Here is a 23,605-nt window from a genome sequence, read left to right as displayed (position 1 = left end):
ACCCTCTACCTTCCACATGTCCATTTTGTAATTCTTGGAATGCTCTACCTCTGCAGAATTTCTCTTTAAATTCTCACCTGTTTTCCTTTGGCTTATCTCGGCAATCTTCAACTGGCTTCTTTTCAGTCTCATTTAATTTTTTTTCTTACATAGCCATTCCTCCAATTTGCCTTCCTTTCCTTCCTACTGTGAATTTCCTGTATTTCTCTTGCCTCCTCTCCCCTTTCCATTTTACCTCTTCTTCACCTTATTCATTGAATTTCTTTTCAATGTTCTTAATTCTTCCTCTCCCACTGATCTGTTGTGGTTTTAATCATTGCTTTGGTGCTTTAAAATCACCCAGTGACTGATATTTTCTCCCTGAGAGGAGGAAGATTTGTGAGTATGGAAAACTAGTTACAAAGACCCAACACATTCAATTTTCAGCATGGTTCCTTCCTTTCTTCCGTGGTGCTTTTGCTTGGGATTAGAGATGGACCACTTACTGCCCCTCACAATGGCAAAGCCTTTCAGGCCTGATTCCTCAGCCATGTCATTCACATGGCAAGGTGTATCTGAGCTATTATGTTTACCCTGATTGGTAGAATTTTAAAACTGGCCTTCACTAGGAAGAGCTTACTCTAATCTGCCTAGAAAATAAAGTAATGTTATTTTATAATGAGGTGATCAGATTCATTCTTCTTCTCAGACCATTCACTCCCTTTGCCCTCAGCCCCACTCCATTTTTTTACAGCATGAAACAAGAGCACACACATGGGTTTCTTGGAGAAAGATGAAGGATTTTTATCCAGTTACCTTGGCCAACTTGACCAGAAGTAAGATCTTTGCAAAGGGAAGAATAGTAAAATTAGAAAAATAGACCAGTCCTTAGGACTGTAAGATTTTTATCATCTGGCATTTAGGAAATGTTAGATTGCCACGAATACACCAAGTTCATTGGACCTTGAGAGATTTCGCGTTAGCTCTTCGTAACACTTAAGTATGGACTATGCAGCTTTTTTTTTTTTTTTTTTTATAAATTTGATCATGAATTCACTTTACCTTTCTGTGTTGCTTGATGAGCAGGAGCATACCGCTCAGTGACTAAGTGCCTGAAGTTCATCTCTGCTGGGCAGCAGGATCTGGGAGATCAACATTATCAAAGGATACTTGTGATCAAAGCTGTACCACATTCTGAAGAGCCAAGCACTCTCTGTTTTGGTTGTGTTTTTATCCAAGTTATTTGCTTCCTGGAGAAAGACAACAGAAAAAGGTATCAGGTCAATAATCAATATAAAATATTGATTTATGCAGTCAACATTAGTATAGAATATATTTATGTATTTTCACTATAAAATACATGTCAAATCAAATTAAATTTAACCACATTAAAAAAAAACAACTTTCTAGGTTCTAGGCATTTTTATCTAAATGGTGAAGCAGCTGTCAAGCAAATTAGCTCATAGGTCTTGCCAAGTGGATGAGACTCGTGTGGCATAATTCAACATTTACTTTTCTTCATAATCCCTATTTTATTAAACAGCTAAGAAATGCCACTTTTTTGACATCAATAAAAGTGATATTTCTGTCAGATTGCTGTTGCATGATTTTTGCTGTTTACTTCTGTCAAATTTGGATGGTATTTATATATGACTTACCAAAAGGTCAAGTCTAAAGGGATAATAATAGTCCAATAATTGTTAAGCTAGTTTTCATTCATTTTATTTTTCCTCTCTGCCACAGGCTATGCTTAATTTTTGATATCTTTTGATACCTTTCTCTTTTTAAGAGTCTTGAAATAAATATTTTTTATAGAAAGCCTGTAATAATTAAACGTGTTTTCTATTTTTTTTTTTTTCCCGAAAGAGCTAAAGTGGGAGGGAGGAAGATAAGGAATTAAAAGAGAAAGCATTCGGCCTTGCTAACATCACTGCCCCAGAGCCGCCTGAGTCATCAACCATGGTCAGGCTCACTGTGTTCTTTGACACCATCATGGACGGCAAGACTTTGAGCCCTGTCTCCTCCAAGCTGTTAGCAGACAAAGTGTCAAGACAGTGGAGAACTTTCATGCTCTGAGCACTGGAGAGAAAGGATGTGGTTATAAAGATTCCTGCTTTTGCAGGATTATTCCAGGATTTCTGTGTTAGTGTGGTGACCTCACACACCATCATGGAACTGGGGGCAGGTCCATCTGTAGTGACAAAGTTTATAATGAGGATTTCATCCTGAAGCACATGGGTCTGGGCATCTTGTCCGTGGCAAATGCTGGACGCAACCCAAACAGTTCCCAGTTTCTCATCTGCACGGCCAGGATGGAGTAGTTGGCTGGTTGGCATGTGGTCTTTGGCAAAGTGAAAGAGGGCATGAATATTGTGGAAGCATGGATGGGTTTGGGTTTAGGAATGGCAAGACCAGCAAGAAGATCACCATTGCTGACTGTGGACAAATCTAATACATTTGACTTGTGTGTTATCTTAACTACCAGACCATTCTTTCTGTAGCTCAAGAGAGCTCACTTCACCCCGATCTGCTCAAAATAGCCTATAATCTTTGTGATCTCACTGTAGGTCTATGGTTCCATATTTTCCTTATTCCCCTCCAAGAGCTAGATTGTAGAGTTAAGTTCATAATTATGAAATAAAAACTAAACAACAACAACAAGAAAGAAGAAGAGAAAGCATTTGATGTGTATTTATGTGAGAGTAGAGAATGAACTGTGATAAAAAAGGAAAGAAGGTGAAAAATTTGTGACCCTTACAGACAGATGATAATGAGCATTGCAGTGTGGTCAGGAGGAGATCCAGTGGCATTTTTACTTCTTTTGTGTATCCCATTTTGCAAATCAAGAAAGGAGAATTCTAGGCTTTATTCGGTTGTAACTTTCTTCATCATTAAAAGCATTTATATATTTTTACACAGACTTCATTGCTTTGTTTGGGCTCACAGTCTCCATCCCCAAATTGTAACATTTGTTCACAGCCCAGTAACAATGTGAACGCTCTCAAGAAATTACCATGTGGAAGACAAGGCAATCCTCTGGCTGCTCTGGAGATAGCCCTTACATGAACCCAGGTGGATTTGCTTTCATTTTATTTTATTTACTTTTTCCCCCATTCCCAGACAATTGCATTGATGGCTAGTGATAAAGAGCTCTGTTCTGCTCTCTAAAACACATGATATCAGCAGATGCTATAGTTCCAGCCCCCACAAATAAAATGGAAATACAAGAAAGCAAAATGTAAGAAAGCAAAAGTCTGTATCCTTTGTCTAAAATGGCTGAAGTAGAGAGACTCACAATAAAATTAAAACCCATTCTGGAAGCTCTTCTCATTGGTTGTTTTAAGATCCCTGACTTCAAACCTTGTATAGTTTCCTGAATGGTGTTCCTAGAATGCCACTGTCCTACTTGGTGTTGATGGAAATTTTGTGCTCATCATTCAGGAAACAATGGTTTTGATAGTGTTAGAAAGGTTTCTTAATAACAGGACTTCTCAGAGCCTTTCATTTATAAATGAGCATTGTAAAATCTTTAAGAGGAACCACTGTGGGACATATGTGATCTTTTCATGGATGTTAAGTTTTAAAAATCTGTTTTCTGATAGGCCCGAGTACCATGCCTTGTTATCTAGAGTTAGAATTTATTCATTGCGTTCGCCCAAAAAGGAAACCAGAGTGTCAGTTCAATTTCTGTCCTTCCCTGAACCTTTCTCTAGCCATTTCTATTCCAACAAAGGCATCAGGTTTGCAAGATCACTCGCACACATAGTGTTCTCTTTATTATTTTGTAACATCTGCAAGGTTGTTTCTGCAGGCACAGATTGTTGGGGCTCAAGCTGGCAGAATAAAACCGCTCACCCCAAACCAAACAAGTTGGGAAAACTTTGGACCAGCAGTGGGAGTTGCCTCTCTCTTTTTCCTTTTTTTTTTTTTTTTTTTTTTAAGAATGAAAAGCTTACAAAACCTTATCCATCAGCAGGCACAGGGAGTTTTTGATAGCCGATAACATCCACCGATGACAAGATAGTCATTGAAGAAAACGGAGAGAAAGTAGTGTAAGCAAATTCATGGTTTGGTTTGGTTGTTTGTTTTTAAATAACGGTGTGTGGTGGTGAGCTTGGCTGGCAGTCAGGGGTCTGGGGGTCCAGGTCTAGCATGCTCTCTGTCCCGCTGAATGGCTGTGAGAACGGCAGTCCCCAGCTACTGAATGCTCCTGAATTCCTTGGCAGCACGGTAGTCACAGTCATTAACTTTTTCAGTCATTGTTTTTTAGTTTTCAAAACATTCTAGCAAGGTGGTCATGTTATATCTAGTTTACAGATGAGGACCTAGAGAGGTTCAGAGAAGGGATGAGAGGAGCCCAAAGTCTCGGGCTAGCAAGCGACAGAGTGGGAATTTGAATGGGAGACTACGGGACTCCAGAGATGAGGGTTTTTTCTGTGAGTTATCTCACTTCGTCTTTAAACTCCGGAGAACACAGGCATTGTATAAGTTACTGGGCTGAAGTTTCTTTGTCTGCAAAATGAATTGAGGAAATTGGAACTAGCTGGACTCCAAGGTCCTAATTTTATAGAAAACATTGTATTTTTTTAGTTAATGAAAACAACAACAAAAACAGCTGACATTTCTTGAACACTCACCATGTGCCAGACACTATTTCAAGTGCTTTTCATGTATTAATTCTTCTAATAACTATAAAAATTTGATGAGGTATGTTCTATTATTATTCCTATGTGACAGATGAGGAAACTGAGGCACAGGGAGGCTTCCAAGCATGTTTGTGACCCCTCAGCAGCCAAGATTCCTCTCATTTAGATGGGGTCCCAGCATATAAATGGAGAGCAATCTAAGGCAAAGAAACCTCTGAACAGGGAGATGAGGTCAGGATTTTGGGGTGATCTTGTGGGTTGAGACAGAGCAGCTACCTACACCCCAAAACATAATGAAAATGCATGACTGCCACCATCTGGGTAAAGTGTGATGGCTGTAAAAAGTGTCCCTACAGAAACTCAATGTCTGTGTAAGGAATTTCTCTAGACTCCTGAATCTGGGTTTCAAGGGTTTTCCAAGGTCTTAGAAGCCTTCTCTGCCCTTCTTTCCCCTTTCCAGATCATTTGTATTTTATTTCCTGAGGGGAATATACCAGAACCCACAAGCACTCGTGAAAGATCTTATACTTTCAGAACTTTCTGAAATGGCAAAACTTTCAGAAATATTTTTTTGACAGCTGATAAGAGCAACACATATTAGGTAGTACTTTGGAAAAATTTTAACAAAGGTAATATTTTTTCAAACTTTATTTTATTTGGGACATTGGAGATGTTATTCATTTTACTAGTTTGTAAAGAAACAGACTGGGTTTTAATTAGAATAAAACACAGACCATGTTTTCCCAGGTGAGGGAAATGCCGCTGATGACCCAGCATTGACTTTTCTGCTGATCCTAGATAAAATTTTCAGTGGGTATCTTAAATATCTGTTGGCCCCATTCTGGATCTGTTCATTTATTTCTCTGAGGTTATTGATGACTTAATAACTCGGTTATGAAAGGCCATCAATAAATGAGTAGAAATAAATGAGTTAGTCTACTGTGTGCTCTGCTTGTTCACTGGGGGTTGAAGATAAATGTGCCAAGGGAAGGCCAGCCTTTGCGTTCACCCTGGAACAGGGAAGGTATCTGATGAGGCAGCACAGAGGGCAAGCCTCTGGGAGGGTCCAGATGGGCAGAGGACAGCAGGTAGCTTTAATTTACCTAGATTATTCTGAAACAGAGATCAACTCACACCCAAGGACAATGGATGGGAGTGATTGTTAGAAGCAGAATATGGAACTTGATGGTATTTTCTTTGTCACTAGCAGTATTTCTTTTCTTTTGAGTTCCTTCATCCCAGAGGGGAAGTGGTGCGCATGTTGGAACACACAGATGATTCAGAAACTGAAAACCAAGATTTGAGTTCTGACTCTACTGTTTACCATTTAATAACAATACACTTATCAACTCTGAGCCTCATGTTTCACACTGTAAATGGGAACTGGAGATTCAAGAACATTGAATTTTAACTTTTATTTGCCCTTGATACTCCTAAGAAGCAGAGCGTTTGATATATGTGCAATTTCTGGTTCCTTTATTAGCTTCTATTTCTGGGAAAAGGTAAAAGTGACTGGGACATTTGATATCTTTCTTTTTCCTCCCTAAACAAAGGAATAGACCAGAGGTTGGGAAGTGACTGAGCACAGTAGGGAGTGAGTCCTTATCTTTTAAGTGACCCCCTGGCCCTTAGCATAACCCCAGAGAGGGAGCAATAGGAAAATTAGGAAGGGACTCTTTGTTTTATGCTTATTTGGACCCCTGGGAGAAAACAAAAGGCTCAGGCCAGAAATCTGTGCAAATGAGACACTGAAGCTAGAAGGGACTGTTTGTTGTATTAACCTTAATGAAAAAGAACTAAGCAAATGCAAATAAACTCTTCTATCAATATTCAAATGTGGGTCCTCTGGTAAGTGAACTGGATGAACTCTGCTCTAGGATAATCATGTGGGATTGCTCCTCATTTCAGGGGATTCAATGGATTAAGAGAGAGAGATTTTCCTTTCTATTTCTTGAGATTTCATATTCAATACTAATGTCAGTGGAAGTTGCACAGAATGATAATAAAGACAAATAATTATCATAACAAACCTGTAGAGCTCCTTATGGGTTCCAGAGCATTTTTTCAAGTGGTATGTGTGAATAGAATTTGATAGCCATACTTTTGCCCAACCATTTCCCCACAGTTTGAAATTTATTTATGTAATAATTTCAAGTTTATTGCTTTGATTTTCTCATTTCCAAGGAAAGGACCAGATTCTGTGTCCCTAAAGAGAAAAATTTCTGGATTTGAAGAAGGAACATAGTGAAATCGAAGGTCAATAGGAAATTTTTTCAAATTTACATTTTAAAAGGTAAATCATCAATTCTTAGCTTCAACATAGAAACTACTTTATACAAATATTCTCACCTTCCCTGGGCTATGATAAATTCATAAATGTTCTCAAGAAGGTACAGTCAGAAAATACATGCTTAGGGAGATAAAAATGAAGGAGAGAACTAGTCAAGGATGGATAAAACTGTTAAGATGACATGTAGACACAGACAAACTACCAGATGGGCTAAACTCATGGTTTAGCTACAAAGAAAAGGCCTACTCAATTAACTTTTCTATATAGGAGATTCAAGTTAGTCCAGGTGAAAATAAATTATTTAGTTCAGGTAAATATAATATTATATTGCAGTGGTTTAAAAATGTGTATCCATAAATTCTTTGGCACTTTTTGTTTTATAAATGGAGCCTGATTTTCCTTCCTATTCAGTGTGGATTGTACTTAGTGACTCATTTTTAATCAATAGAATGGGGCAGAAGAGACGTGCTATATCCAAGACAAGGTCATTAAAAGGCATGTGGCTTCCTCCTTGCTGTCTGTCTTGGACCAAATGAGAAAAGTCAGTGACATATTGTGAGGACATTCAAGTGTCTGTATGGAGATATACATGTGGTGAGGAGCTGAGTCTTTCTGCCAGTCAGAAGTCAGAAGTGCACTGGTGGCTTTTTGCTGACATGGAAGTGGATCCCTCAGCCCCAGTCGAGCCTTCAGATGACTATAGTTGTAGCTGACATTCTGATTGCAATTTCATGAGAGATCTTGAGTCAGAAACAGCTCAGTTGCTTTCAGATTCCCTACCTATAGGAACTGTGAGATAATAAATGTTTGTTGTTTTAAGACACTAATTTTTGGGATAATTTGTTATGAATGGAAAGCTAATATGACTATATGCTGGAATCCTAAATTGCAGATGTAAAAGGTATGGGAGTGAGAGTTCGGCAGAGATAATAAGATGATAAGGCACAACTCTTTGTAGTTTACAAAGTGTATCCACAAAGGTGGCATATTTGGAATGTAGAAGGTATATTCCCGTCTTAAAAGTTTATCAAAACTTATCCTAGACCCAGTATACCATGTTATGGATTTCAGATTGATTGCAAGACATACGACAATGGGCCAGCTTACAGGCAGAAGAAAGTTTACATCATCTCACTATACTTAATTCACAGTATTCTTAATTAATACCTTATTTATACCATAATTTAGTGTGTTAACTCCTTTATATCCATGTACACACACACAGCACACACTCACAATCACACATCCCAGTGGAAAATGCACCTTGGAATAAGAAGATCCTAACTCATGACGACCCTAATGACAGTGCCCAAACCATAAACAGTGTAACAAAAATAATAGTCTCACTTTGAGGCTTGTGATTTGAATATGTAGTATTATGAATTTGTCCAAAAACAAAACAAAACAAAACAAAGCAAAATAATGTTTCCCCTATAAAACTATTCCAAAATATGTAATGGTTGACTATCATAGAATAACTGGTTTCATAAATATAGAATTCAGTTATTAGATAACTGGCGGCAAAGGACTATGATTCTCCAGAGAAGGAAAACGAGTGACATGAGCTTCTATTTCCCTTGACTTTCTGCCCAGAGGCCCTATTCCACTTGCAGTGCCAGGAGGTAGGGTCCAAGCAGAAAGCAGCTGCCTCGCTGAGCTGAGGAACTAGAGACTGGAGTTTGGGTACTGTTTAAGTGTCTAGAATTTGTTGTTGTTGTTGTCTTGGGAAAGTTCCTTTAATTCTTTGAATTTCAGTTTCATAGTTTTTTGTTTTGTTTTTTTTTAAAGATTTTATTTATTTATTTGACAGACAGAGGTCACAAGTAGTCAGAGAGGCAGGCAGAGAGAGGGGAGGAAGCAGGATCCCCACTGAGCAGAGAGCCTGATGCAGGACTCGGTACCAGGACCCTGGGGTCATGACCTGAGTTGAAGGCAGAGGCTTTAACCCACTGAGCCACCCTGGCGCCCCCAGTTTCACAGTTTTTAAAATGGGGTTCTAAGAGGCATCTGGATCGGTCAAGGTAAAGAAACATGGTTATGCACATGGCACCTGATATATAAAAACTGCTCATGAAATTGTGGCTGCCATCTTCTGCTTCCTCTTTCTCATGATCATTCCTGCTTTCTAGAACAATGGTAGAATGTATAGGTAAGATAAATATACGGAATTTTGTTTTAAGCAGTAAATTATTAGTGGGAGGTTGTATAAAACATAAGCAATGATAACCAAAATAAAGTTGATATTACAAAGATATTTGCTCTGAAAAAATGCCTTTTACTTTTCTCAAAACACTACTAGTTACAATGCAACATAAAAACCTCTCATCTGGGTCAGGTCAATTTTATAGAGCTTAGTATTCTATTTCTGAAATATCTGTGGAGGTAATATGGAACTTATATTCTATGAGATCAATTCCAACAGCTTAGGGGCCAGTTTGAGAAAATGTTGATAATCGTTAAAACAGGAATATATACATATATACATATATATATATATATTCATTCAAACATATATGAGTATTTGTTCTGTTTCTATAGGTTTTTATCAGGATATTTGAAAATATTCACAGGGAAAAATTAATTTTTATTTAATGATGAGAGGACCCTACCATCTGTGAACTAGTCTCTTTTCCTCCTGAATCTCCTTATATTTCCAGCCCTTGCAACTCTAGATGACCATGAGTAATAAGTATCAGTTGTGCAGAAGAACAAATCCCTTTATTCTTTCCCAAACAAGCTCTTTCAGGCTTCAAGGGTATTCCAGGTTATGGTTTCCTGGGAATTGGCCAATAAGTCTTTGTTCACCTTACTCACACTCTTCATATTTTTATAGACACTTCATTGTATTCCTTCTTAGTGCTAATCTTTCTGCAGGAGAAATAGTAATCCTTTTAATCTCCCCCTGCTAAGTTATTGAAGTTGCTCTTCTCTGTACCTTTCTCAGCTCTGCTCTGACTTTCTTGGGCTGCAGTGACCAGAACTGACCACAGAGGTTACATACAAGCATAAGTAACAACCAAAAACAGAATTTCAATGAAGAAACTATGGGAAGTGCAAAAAAAAAAAAAAAAAAAAAAGGGGGGGGGGGAAGTTAGCATTCAGAGAGCACATAGAGAAGCATGCGTAGTGTTAACAAATAAAAATTATGTTAGAAAAGATGAAAGTTAACCTCATTGTAACAGTGGGCAGAGTAGAGATGAGAGAAAAATGAGTTCTTAAAAAGGGTTAATTCCATTTCTACCAAGCTCCAAACCTCGAAGAGCTTTTACCTCCACTGCATGCAGAATCAAATCAAATTCATCACCATGGTCAACGATCTGGCCCCTTTCTGTCTCTCCCAGTTCATGTCCATCTGCTCCCACCTTGTTCACCAAGCCACAGCCACACTGGCCTTCCTGCTACTCACGGAACACACCATAATCCCATTGTGACTCCATGGCCTTCATCCCTTGCAGTAGCCTCTTTCTGGACTACTTCTTTCCTCCAGATCTCACAGGGCTCACTTCTGCCCATCAATCAGACCTCTAATCTCAAACACCATTTCCACAGAGAGGCAGGCCCTGATGAGTCAATAGCTTCTCTGTTGTTCCCCACCCTCTTATTGGCTCTACTCCTGTCGTTACCTGAACGGGTGTAGTTGCTTACCTTTTCTCTTATCAGCGTCCCCACTAGAGTAAAAGCTCTGTGAGGGTGGGAACTTGGAACTGCTAACCGCTGTGTCCTCTTCACACCTAGACTAGTGCCTGACATGGTGGGTTGTATGGATGAATGAACACATGCATGAATCATACCACTTAAGAGTGGAAGTTCTGGGGGCGCCTGGGTCGCTCAGTGGGTTATGCCTCTGCCTTTGGCTCAGGTCCTGATCCCAGGGTTCTGGGATCGAGCCCCGCATCGGGTTCTCTACTCAGCAGGGGAGCCTGCTCCCCGCCCCCTCCCCAGCCCGCCTGCATCTCTGCCTACTTGTGACCTCTTTCTGTGTCAAATAAATAAATAAAATCTTAAAAAAAAAAAAAAAAGAGTGGAAGTTCTGGAACCAGATTGTCTGGGTTAACATTCCACCTCTTCCCACTATGTATCCTTGGACAAGCTATTTAACTCATTTGTATACAGTTTTCTTTTATGTAATATGGGGATAATATCAGAACCCACTCACAAGGTTATCTCGGAAATTGAGTTAATATAGATAAGATGCTTAGATGTGTTAACAATAGTTGGTACTCAGCAAATATTAGGATGATCCTGAGAAAAATGGCAAAAAGGGAAAAAGAGAAGCAATAGTGGCAAGTTTTCCGGGGCAGAAGGAATTTCTATTAAAAGATTAAGGTGAGTGTGGGGCTCCAGTGATTCTTAGCTTCTCGGCATTGCTGTGTTTTCAAGGACACAGAATCAATTACAAGGAAAACTTCTATGGTTGGTGGTGGTGGTGGAGAGTCTCAGAGGTTTTTTGCTTTGTTTGTTTGTTTTTGTTTTAAATTTAAGAGACATAAAATCCACAACTGTACTATCTCCCATTTCTCGAAGAAGCACGTTTGCACAGAGTATATATTTAAACTCTAATCACTGTATGTGCACTCTGCTTTCTGAATCTTCAGGGTCTGGTACAGCAAGAGTATAATACCACTCACACTCCAAAGTTGTTACATGATGAAGAGGAAAGTTGTAACTTTGCCTGTTAGTTGGGGCTAGATGTTTATATTTCCCAAAGGTTGTTTTACTCTCCACAAAGAGGAGGTTCCTTAAAAAGTATAATAACATGTTTATTATTGATTTTGAGAGTATATGATCAGTAACTGCCATAACTGTAAAATTTTTAGCTTTTGGTAAAAATAGTCTTCTTCTTTTTTTAGAAGTTGACCAGTGTGAAAATCATCTTGTTAACGCAAGCCCTATTTAATAAACGCAAACTGAGTGGAAAAATGCAATCCTCCTAAGAATTAGAGTTTATGCTCTTCAGCCCAACAGAGCAACAGAAGCTGATAATAAGTGAAGAGCTGTCAGGCAAAATGAGGGCAAAAGAGGTTCTTGACACATAGTTCGGAAAGTACCAAAACCAAACCAAACCAAAGCAAAACAAAAAAACTCTCCGGGTCAGGTGGCAGCTTCACAGACACTGTGGTTTCTTTTATTTCTAGCTCCATCCTCCTGTTTCCTACACTTGACACTAAAGATAAGAATTATTCCAAGGTTTGGAGAAAATTGCTTTCTGAAATGTTAGCTACCTTGGTAGTCAAACATTATTGTGAATAAGAACCCTGCCAGGGCACCTCTTAACGATAAAATTATTTTTAAGCAGCAACAGTTCAGTAGGAATGGTGTAATTTATAAGGTTAGTTAGCTAACATTTGTATAAGCTTTTTATGTGTCCTGTACAAGAAGCCCCAAGTGAGAAATTTCCTTTAAAACAGCGGGCTGTGAAGTTTTATACCACTTGAGGACAGAGTATGATTTTTCCCTCTAATGATAATAAGTTAGCATATGGTTAATTATTTTTTCTTCCTTTCCCCCTTGGCTACCAAAGCTTACTTGTGGTTTGACTAAGCAAGTATATAAGACCTTATGATCTGCTCATTCATGATTCTTTTTACTCCTCTGGTTTTGACTCTTTGCTCTGAGTAATATCATTTATTGAATTTTAAAATCTCTTAAAATATTTACTACTATTTTATTATATGTGTAAGCTGCCACAAGTCCTTCATAAGATGAGATGGGTTTAACTAAATTAATTAAGTTACACAGTTTTCATAAATATATTTTCACTTGATTGTCAACCAACCAGGAGAAGTAGACATTATTATCATTCACATTTTACAGACAGGGAAACTGAGACTCAAAGGCATAAAATATCTGCCCAAGATACAAATACAATGTAGTTTTCTCTGTACCTCGTGGCACTATCTCATTTCTCTAACAGAAAAAAAACTTTCTACTGGTTTAAGTATCTTTAGGTAGGAGTTATTACTGAATTAACAATGATGTGAAGGAGCTGAAATGAAATGTTTAAATTGGAAAAGGAAGGAGTTAGTCCAGTAGGCAATCTTTCCAATAATTATATGTGATTTAAAAATATTAGGCAGCTAGAGAAAGATGAAGAATTTTCTTTGATGAATTTTCTTGTTCTATCTCCTTTCTTTTAAAGAAAAAGAGGGAACAGAAAGATAGAATTTAGATAAAAAAGTTTTGCTTGAAGGTAGGAGAATGGATTAGTTGACCTATATGAGCTGAAAATGCTTTTCAAAAATCTGCCACCACCAGACCTTCCTAACTACTCATTACAGCCCACTAGGATAAGGAGATGGGCTTTGATCTCCTTTCTGAGGTCACCAAGCTGGCCCCAATCCCAGTGTGCTGGCACCCCTGCTGTGCACACTCCTGCAGGTAGGTGTGTTTCCTGGGCTAGAAGTCTGTGAATACAGCACCAGCCTGGCCTTGCAACACAAACACGTTACCAAAAAAAAAAAAAAAAAAAAAAATCAAAGTGCAATAAGCCAGGATCATCACCAACTTAATTTTTCAGTCCTTTTTATAGCACACAGGGTCCTTCCTTCTTTATGTCTATGTAAACCAGAAAAGTACTTGCATTTTGCCCAGCAGAACTCACCAGCTGTGCCTCACTGATGGCATTTACGGAAAAAAAAAATCATAGAATAAAAGAGACACCGATCTTCTTTCAATCCAGGTATGATCATAACACGAGTCATTAAGCAACATGACTTATTTATGATATTTTTCTATCGTGTCCATCCACTTACAGTTTCAACAAAAGGTGCAACATTCTCACACAGTTTGTTTTAAGTACTGAGTTAAAAACGGCCAATGCAAAATTGTCAATGGCAGATTCTACTGGGATGTCAGCTTCAGAGTTTGGAGAATACACTTGCCGTACTCGAGGGAACAGCACATCTTTCTGAACAAATTTCCCCAAGGATTTTCAGATCTCTGCAGATAATGGTTGCTCAGCTCAGTTAGGAATGGATCACCTAGACAGTTTCTCTGTGCTTTTGCAAATTTTCAATGTTTCAATATTTCTATACACCTAGACCTGATTAATGAGAAGCCATGTGGGAGAAACAGGTCCATTTGTTGTGTGCCCAACATGCATTGGGTATCACTGAATAAATTTTACTGAGATTGTCTAGCTAACAAGTCCCTGGGCAGGGATTTGAACTCCAGGCTACCTCATTCCACGACCCATGCTCTTGCTTCTACACTGGAGGGTTTCCAGCTTCCTGTTGCCACAGAGAAGGTGCAGGGGCATGCTGATTTTAAGCATTCTAAAGGTGATACAAAGGTTATTGATACCCTAAATTCCCAGGTATTTTATAGTCATCAGTTGTGTTTTCTCAGTGCAGACAGCCCCCTTCAGGTTGAGCCCCTTGGCCACGTGCTGGACAAGCATGAAACATTCCATGGAACAGAACATCTCCTATCTCTATACTCTATGAATTGGCCTCTTTGACTTGCCTGGGGTGAGGTAGGCTCCTCCTTCAGATCTTCATCCAGGTCCACACCAACTCTGTTAAGGAAATCAGAAAACTGGTTAAGGGCCTTGCTGCAGAGGAGGCGAGACAGTTTTGCGTGACTGAATGCCTGAGCCAAATATGATACAAATCAGAGGAAAGATTTGGCAGAAAACCATCTTACCTCTCCCTGAATCAAAAGAACCTCAAATGGATTTATGTCGGAATAAGAGCTTGTGCAGCTGGGCCGCAGCACAGCTCATGACACTGTGTGTGGAACTGAGAAGAACCTCTGGTGGGGACTAACCTTTGATTTTCTTAGAGTAGAAAGAGCTATTTGATCTATTTGAAGTCAGAGGGAGAGAAGGAAGGGGAAAGGATGGAGGGAGGGAGAGGGGTCAGGGAGGAGAGCAAAGGAGGGGTGAGGAAAGAGACAAAAGAGAGAGCAGAGAGTCCCCCTGTGGCCTAATGGATTAGGCATTGGCCTCCCAAAGCCAGAAGGGAGGAAGGAGGCAGTGCAGGGAGAAGGGTGGGGAGAGGAGAGAGAGAAGTCCAGGAAGAGAGGAGCAGGTGAGGGGTCGCTGAGATTGGAGGGCTAGAGGAGGAGAAAGAGAGGGAGGAGAGGAGGGGTGGGGGAGAGAGAGTAGGGAAGAGTTAAAGCCTGGAGTCCCTTGGTGGGTCCAGGCAGTGGCACTGCAGTGCAGAGGGCCTGGAGCCCAGGCTCCACCAGTGTGGAGACACCCCAGCCCCCTCTCTCCTGACGCTGGGCCATGTTCAAGGCTCTGCTGTGGCTGATGTGGCTGATGATGGGAGCCTAGGAGCCCTTATTTCTAGGTAAGCCCAGATCCCCCTTCTTCCTGTCCCCCTCCCCAGAGGGCTCCTTGGCACCTGTGTAGGCTGTGAGTGGAACTAAGGGTCCTGAAGTTCCCACTGCTACTTCTGTTTAGGGCCTTTTTCAGGTTCCTGTCTAGAATACTGGGGAGAACAGAAACTGAATTTTCCAAGCAACCCAGCATTTAAGTTTGAGGCAGTACTGAGGTTTTCCACGAAAATTTGAGCTTTCCTTTCCAGCAGCAATCAAAGCAGACCTTTCTAGTTTCAATTATTTCAGCAGCCAGATGGAGCGGAGGAATTACGGCAGCGGATTAAGTTCTTCAGTTTTATGTGGGACTCAGCAAAGGGTACCTCAGAGGCCTAAAAAATGACGCTCCACCGGGAGCAAGAATACCTCCTCCCTCCTCCCACTTCATGGAAGCTTAGGGTCTGCTCCTGGGACCAGGCCCGTAGCCTTTCTTGGCCTTGAGCAGACAAGCATCTCAAGGGGCTTGAGGAAAGAGAAACTCCATAGAAGTCATTTCCGTCCTGGGGCAGCTGGGTGAGCAAAACAGACATGGTTCCTGCCCTCCCAGAGCACGTAGTTTGGCAGGTCAAATTAGAAAAACCTAAAAAATTTATGGTCATTTCCATGCTACTAAGGAAAAGCGCATAAGAACAATGCTTTCTCTCTCTTGTGATTTTAGCTTCTTTGGATGAAAATCTTGCTGAATTATATTCCCTGGCTCCCTGTTCCTTAAACAGAGAGTGGTGGGGATGCTCGGATCTTAACTGGAGGTCTCGGCATCGCCACTGACCAGATTAATCCAACACTTGCAGTGTTTCAATGATGTCTAAGCTCTAGATGAGCCTCTTTAGGCCCACATTAAATGGTCCCTGGCTACTGCTCTTTCTCTTTTTAAAGTTCTTATATCTGCCAGTTGGATTGCCCGGATTTCCTGCCTACAACAATATGTTGGCAGACTGTCTCTGTGCTCCCTCCTACTTTTTTATTTAGTACAGGACTGATTACCTGATAGTCATATTTAATGTCTTTTTTCAAGTTTATAATACACACATATATACATCCACAACAAAACAATGAAACTGAAATGTTATAGAAGGGCTTACAAGTAAAACACTGGTATTCTAGGCCCCACTCTCTGCCCTACTTCCCCACGCCAGCTACCGTGGGCTCTGGGAGAAAGATCTACCTTGTCTCTATTGTGATACACAAACTGATACAAGCACGCACGGCACATTCACACGGCATCCCCAGGGTTAAGCAGGTCAGTCATAGTGTGAAAGTGACATTCTGTGAGGGTTGACCTTGAATCCACTCACCTTTAGGTATAAGAGATCAATTACACACTGTGGGTTTCGAGAGATTAATGGAAAGAAGACACGACATCCCACAGCTTGTGGTGCCTAGTGTGTTTACAGCAGCGCCCTGGTGAGAGGTCACCGGTGTATATGGGATGGAGTCCAGCCTCCTTAGGTGACATCCAAGGCTCCTTAGCACCCTTCCCGTGGCTTTAAGCCATGCTTTCTGCTCGTCTGATCTGGACAAAATGCCCCAGTGTTGCTAACTGGACCTGTCCTTATTTCTGAGACCTACCACCCAATACAATCCCGGAGCTGTGGCCTTACCCAGATCTGCCAATGCCTCTCGCTTTGACTGAATCCCCTCCCTCCAAATTCCAGCGTGGTCACCACTGAGTATGTCTGAGGAACCACCTCCTTTCCTGAACTTTCTGCTACTGTCCCTCCCCTTCTGATCACCATCATGGACCGTCCATCTTATTGCCCTACTTTGGTTCAGATCCCCCAACACGTAATGTTTTCACTGACTTGGACTGGGCATAGCTCTGTACCACCAACTCTGTTCTCTGTTCCCAGACCCAACTCCATGGCACCTGTGATCCCCGGGCTCTAGCTACGACAACTCTGGCCCAGCCTATGTTCGCCCATCTGGTTATATGCAGCCGTGCAGGCCAAGCCAGTGCTCTTCATGATTTACCAGGCCTAGCTGGAATCCCAGCACTCACAACTGCCCTGTGGTTGTCGAAGCTTCAGGGAAACCCAGCTCTTAAGAGCCTCTCACTGCTGTGTGAGCTGCTCACTCGCTGTGCTCTGTTCTCATTAGGACAATGATGATAATAACAGAACATGCTCTCCAGGGTGGTGGTGAGTTTTACATGAGAAAATACTTATAAAAGTGATAGCTTAGGACCTGGTACCTAGTAAGCTCTCAGAAAATGTTAGCAGCTATTGCCCATGTTATGGTTTTTATTATTATCAAGACTTAAAAAAAATCATTGGGGGCAGTGCTCACTGCTATGCTCACTGCTCACTCAGTTCAAGATCAGCCCTCCTAGCCCCCAATTCTGCAACGGAGGATCCTTGACTGTATTGGATTACCTACGGCTAAGCCTTGTCAGTGGCAGGGGCACATCAGGGATTTCAGAGTGAAACATCATTTCTATCTAAAGAGGGCCAAACTTCCCAGATTGGAGTTTATTTCAAATTTCCTGGTAGACTGGTGGAGTAAGAGGGCAATGGAGAAGGAAAGGAGGGTGTCTGAAGAGCGAGGGGAAGAGAGGGTAGGGGTAGAGCGGAGCAGAAGGAGAGCAGGGAGAAGCAGGCGGAAAGGAAACACTGCGTGATTATAAAGAAGGTGCTGGTGGCGGTTAAATGATGGGAAAGGCGTAAGTGACTTCAGGAAAGGGAGGCTGGGGGTGGATGGATGAACACCGGCACAGCCCCCAAAACATTTATAAAGATATAGAGAAATAAAGAACGAGTACGAGATTAAACAGCAACTAAAAAGACTAGTTAAACTTTTATACCATGTTTTGCATTCCTGATGTACCTTTTAATTTTAAGCAAGTCGAGTGCTGCCTCTACGGTATTCAAATGAAAATGAAAGTGAGCTTCTCACATATTCCCAGCTGTGCTCTCAAACATCTCACTCCGGGTTCCTCATTTACAATAAGCATCCAGCTCCATTTGCAGAGCAAAACTCATCTCCGTGCTACCATAATGCATCTCCTCTCCTATCGCACCTCCATTCTTTCGTGAGTTTTATTAGACATATTGAAATCTCAGGATGCTTCCATATCCAATCATGGCCGAAAAGAATGCTCCAAAGGTGGGTTTTTCTTCCAGGGGAAGCAAGGTGAGTAACTAACAAAAGGCTCACTTTTCCCATTAGAGTCAACAAAATCCATTCTGATCCTTATCACTTAGCACCTCAAGAAAGGCAGTGAAATATTACTAGGGCTCAGTCTTATTGTGTGAATCACAATAGTCCTAGGTGCAATTTTGCTTCTTTTGAGCCCCTTGCTGACAAGGGCTGGGTGGTAGGGGAGGAGAAACCATTTTCTCTAAGACTTGTGTTAAGTGTGAAAAATGACACTTTCAGTAAGGGAAAAGTGACTGGATATCGAGCATATACATACAGCAGGACAACGGAGGAGCATGCAAGACACCCTCAGAGATTTGGGGTCTATCGTGTCGCTATGAGAACATCACCCGGGAGCCCAAACCTGTTACCTCACTACCCCCATCCCATATCACTCGAGAAATATTCGTGGAGCTTGTGCATGACCAAAGTTAATCTAATTAATCATTCAAACATTTTAAATCTTTTTTGGAAGAAATAAGAAAATGAACTAAAGTAAATGAAAAAATTCTCCTCAGTTCATTTCACTATTTCAACGCAGCAGAATAGTTAAGAGCTGGGACCATGGAGCCAGTCTGTGTGAGTTCAAATCTCATTTCTATCATTTATTGGATTTGTAACTTTGGGACAAATTACTGAACCTTTCTAAACCTCCATTTTCTCAGTAATGAGTGGGGATAAATATATATCTACATTATGGGCTAATATAAGAATAAAATAAGTTTATACATATAAAGTGTGTAAAATATTGGCTGCCACCTATAAAACTCTCACGAAATATTTGCTGACGTTCTTATTGTTCTTGTTGTTGTTATTATTATTAGGAAAAATTGGGTGTGCCTGGGTGGTTCAGTTGGTTAAGCGTCTGCCTTTGGCTCAGGTCATGATCCCAGGTTCCTGGGACCAAATCCCACCTAACCACTACCAGCCCACCTTTGGGCTCCCTGCACAGCAGGGAGTCTGCTTCTCCCTCTCCCTCTCCCCCTTCCCCTGGCTCGTGCTCTCTCTCTCAAATAAATAAATAAGATCTTTAAAAAGAGGGGAAAAAAGAAAAAAAATCAGTGTATCCTCCATTGAATGGTGAATATAATATAGGTTAAAGCCAAGAGTAGATTCTTTTATAAATTACATTTGCTAGGATGTAAAGGTCAATGACATGATTCCTGTCCTCAATGGCCCAAGACCTAATAGGGAGACAAACACTGGAAACAAAGAGCTAGCGTATGGCGAGATAAATATTGCACATAGTTATTTGAACACATCAACAGATAGGCCAACCAAGGTGGGCTGTAGCGAGGTTGGGTACATTTCACAGAGGAGTAGTGTATTGTAAAGTGACTGTTGTGTAATGCCCGACATTAAGCGTTTGTTTGCTGAAGCATCCATTTCAAAAATACGTTCATCTTGAATAAACATACTACCAGTTGTATGATACAGTTACCAGTTAAACCACCAGACAAGGAATTAAGCTGTCCCATTCATAGTTTCCTCTTTCACCAGACAAGGAATTAAGCTGTCCCATTCATAGTTTCCTCTTTCCTAGATAACTGACCACTCTGGTGATCCCACTTCTGATTTCCCATGCCCTAATTCCTGCTCCTATGCTTTACATTAGTCACTCAACAGTGAACAAGTGAAAGCCTACGTACTCCACCTTGGACACTAATAAAGGCAGAACCCTAGGTCCATGCTCTTTCTCTTTTTCTATGCACAACCTTGCTATGTTGCCTGAAGCATGCCAGGACATGTGAGTAATAAATCTTATTCCTTCGAAGTTCCCTGATGGTTTCTGCTGAAGTGTGGGCATCTTGTAATCATGATGAAACCCACAAAGGCTGGTCCAGCCACAACATCGGCCCTGCTGGGGAAAATATCTGTGGGATCTCTCTATGAGTAATACAATCAGATGTGTGTCTCAGGCATTCCTAGCCCACAGCATCACTATTGACAGGCTTGGACCAATGCAACAGCGAGGTTAAGTTTAATGGTAAGTGAAAAGGAATTTGGGAGAGGGCACTCCAGGCTGAAGGCACAGCATGGGCAAAGGCATAGAAGTTGAAAAGTACCAAGGAGGTTTAAGACATGGTAAATAATGTTGTGTGGCTAGACTGTGAAGGTTATGCATGATGAGGTGGGCAGACTTATTTTGGGTGAGGTCAGAAAGTAATTTGAGGATAAATTATAAAGGCCCTTAAATGCTATGCTTAGGAGAAGTGTTTTGTTTTCTGTTTTGTTTTGCTTTTTGTTTGTTTGTTTCTTACAGGCAATAGGGGTTGAAATAATAAGATTCATGTTCTAGAAAAATCACTGGTGGCAAAATTGTGATATTAAGAAATTGGAAGCATGAAGGTCATTTAGTAGACTACTATGACAGTCTACCCAAGGGACCATTGGAATCTAAAGGAAGACAGAGGTGGTAGAGAAGAAATGGATCTGACAGACGTATACTTGGAAGGGTGGTGGTGATGCACGACAGACTGTGAAGTGAAGGAGAGGAAAGTTCTGAAATGTTTCTGAATTTCCACTCAGGACCAGAACCATTCACCCCTGCCATTAACCATATTATAGGAGAAGTATGTGTGGGAATTTTCCCTGAGGTATGCATCCTGTTAGAAAAATGAAACTAGCTCAGGGTTAGTAGGTCTGAGCATATTTATTTTGAGTGAAGCAAGGTTAGCTCTATACATTCTTCTTTTATCCATTTTATTTTATTTTACTTCTTTTCAGTGTTCCAGCATTCATTGTTTATACATTCTTATCAGCTCAAGAAAAATAGCCTCTTCTCCTCTGGAGTTTTGGCTATTTGCTGTCTGAAGTGGAGCTTGAGACCAAATGGTAAAGTCCAAGGAATAAGGGAGGTATAATGGATGTTTCAAGGTCAAGGTCAGTGGACTGGGAATGTTAATGGAAGCTAGAGAAGGGTGTGTCACGTTTGGCATTAGAAGACAGTTTGGGACTCTTATTTACAGAAAGGTTGGTAGGAAAGGGGTTCAGGAGAGTTATTTATTATAACCTTGGAAAGAGATGAACATTTTCTGAAAGAAGGTTGTGGCAATAGATGTAGAAAATTTTCGTTTGGATTAATATGCACTATGCGGGACAGAACCACATGGAAGATAGTCAGCTGTCATCAATGTGGGCTCAGTATCAGGAAAAATACCAGTCTTCCCCCCATTTCTTGCTTTTTTTCAGGCAAAGGATGAGGGATTGTATCAGACGTGTGACAATGAGTCTCTTGGTGCAACTGGATAGATGATTTTACACTTCTGTCGGAAGACTGGCTTTAGAGCATAAAGGTTAATAGGTACTGAGAGGCAACTCCGATTTTAAATTTGGGAAGTGAGATGACATATGTGCCGTGAAGTGAAGAAAGAACAGGAAGTTCCACAATTGGGGGGCAGGAAGCATGTGATATGACTGTGAACCCCTCAGAAGAGTAAGATACACGTCTGGGGATACTGCTGAGAGCAGGACTGCCACTCTGGGTCTTCACAAGCGCACGGACACACTGTTGTCTGCCGGTTTCCTGAATGCTCTCCTGGACATGTCTGATTACCAGAATGTAATTAACTGGATCACGGGTCCATGTGGCATTCCTGTCCTTGTGTCCAGAGGCTGCCCACATGACTTTTTTTTTTTCTCTCCCAGAGATTATGGGTGGGACACTATCAGGCTGACTAGAGTAAAGAAGGGTCTCGTATCTAAATTTTTGCTGACACAGTTTACTGAAAATACCAGCTAACAGCTCATAAGGGGCATATAGTATAATCATCAGGGGTTAGATACCCTAAACAGCTAGTCCCATCATGTACTTGTGTAACTGCAGGCAAGAAGCTGTGCCTCAGTTTCCTTTTCCATAAAATGGAATATGAATAGTAACTATTCCAGGGGTGACTGTGGGTAACGCACTCAAAGGGCTCAGCACAGGACTTTATCTCGAAAGTGCTTAGAGGTGGTAGCTGCTCTTCTTGCTCAGGCGGTTGTTGATGTTGTTGTCTTTGCTCTGTAGGCCTCCTGAATGAAGACTTAGCTGTGACTATCACCAGCATACGAGTTCTGTTTTAGGGACGCCTGGGTGGCTTCGTCAGTTAAGCGTCTGACCCTTGGTTTCAGCACAGGTCATGATATCAGGTTGTGGGATCAAGCCCTCCATCAGGCTCCACCTCAGTGTGGAGTCCGCTTGAGATTCTTTTCCTCCCCCTTTTGCCTCTGCCCTGGCTTGCACACATGCGCTCTCTCTCTCTCTCTCTCTCTCTCTCTCGTAAATAAATAAATAAATGAGTCAATAAATGAATAAAATCTTGAAAAGAAAAAGAGTTATGTTTTATCCTTCCACCCCTGATCTTAAAGGAGGCGTTCCTTGTGATCCTGGCTTATTCACAGTGCAAAGACTGATTCGAGTAGGTGTGCTCTGGATGTGTGGATGAGCTGTGGGGCCAGTGTTTATAACATCTGACAATTTAGAAATACATTTGGGAACATATAAGTAGGCTGAAAACATTATGTTCTTTGAAAAATAAACACCAATAAACAAGTACATGTCACAGACACAGATACAGACCTACATCCTGTTTTTTAAGTTTGGCAAGACTTCCTCTGAATTTGGAGTACTTAGTTCTGCCAAGATGTAAGCTAATTTCAGGCTGCAGATAACAGTCGATCAGAAACTGGATTGAGACTGAATACTCAGACTAATTTGTTTTGACCTAAGCCACGAGCACACAAACATCCTTTAGTGGGAAGATAGATGCAATAGCTTATCAAGTTATGTGGGCTTTCTTCCCTGAGGCTGCACTCAGGGTGCCCTCCCTGGGCAATTAGGGATTTATCAGAGCCAAGTGCACATTCCCCAGAAAAGCTGTCCTTTCAAGTGGATGAGCTTGTTTAGATTCTAGTGTGTTTCCATGTGGGGCATCTTCTCCATGTCCAAGTGAAGATGTTCTATGAGAGAGTAATGAGACATTTTATGACTGAATATAAGGTTGTTGTAGGAGTCTGCTTTTCTATGCTGATGTGAAACTAAAAGTGGTTGAAAAGAAATCCCAGACTGTCAGAGGTCTGAATGAGAAGTGGAAAACTTAAAACCTGGAAACTATTGTGGTTACTTCACAGTCAAACAGGCTCAAATGACACCACCAGAAGTGCATCTTCTTCTCTCACTCCAAACCATCCCAAGCTATTAAGAACTCCAGGTGTAACTGTGGCCTATTCCCAGCTCTCCATTAAAGGCCAT

At 41.0% G+C, this 23,605-nt stretch overlaps 1 protein-coding gene across 4 annotated transcripts in view; it reads right to left on the bottom strand.

Annotated features, from left to right (window-relative positions):
• Window positions 1-23,605, bottom strand: part of LOC111147846 (solute carrier family 9 member A9) — a 536,315-nt gene that overhangs the window by 100,503 nt on the left and 412,207 nt on the right. The window contains exons 13-15 of one of the 4 annotated variants that reach the window (XM_022504114.1): window positions 14,409-14,431; window positions 10,614-10,631; window positions 1,150-1,225 (exon numbers count right to left, since the gene is read on the bottom strand). In XM_022504114.1, coding sequence (XP_022359822.1) covers window positions 1,150-1,225; window positions 10,614-10,631; window positions 14,409-14,431 — 117 coding nt within the window. Of the gene's footprint in view, window positions 1-1,070; window positions 1,234-10,613; window positions 10,632-14,379; window positions 14,432-23,605 lie in introns of those variants that run through there. The other 3 variants (XM_022504100.1, XM_022504104.1, XM_022504124.1) reach the window with 3 other exon arrangements.

Source organism: Enhydra lutris, unplaced genomic scaffold, assembly GCF_002288905.1.
Source record: "Enhydra lutris kenyoni isolate GAN:26980312 unplaced genomic scaffold, ASM228890v2 scaffoldscaffold2, whole genome shotgun sequence".
Lineage (NCBI taxonomy): Eukaryota > Metazoa > Chordata > Mammalia > Carnivora > Mustelidae > Enhydra > Enhydra lutris.
This window is presented reverse-complemented; position numbering and strand designations above follow the sequence as displayed.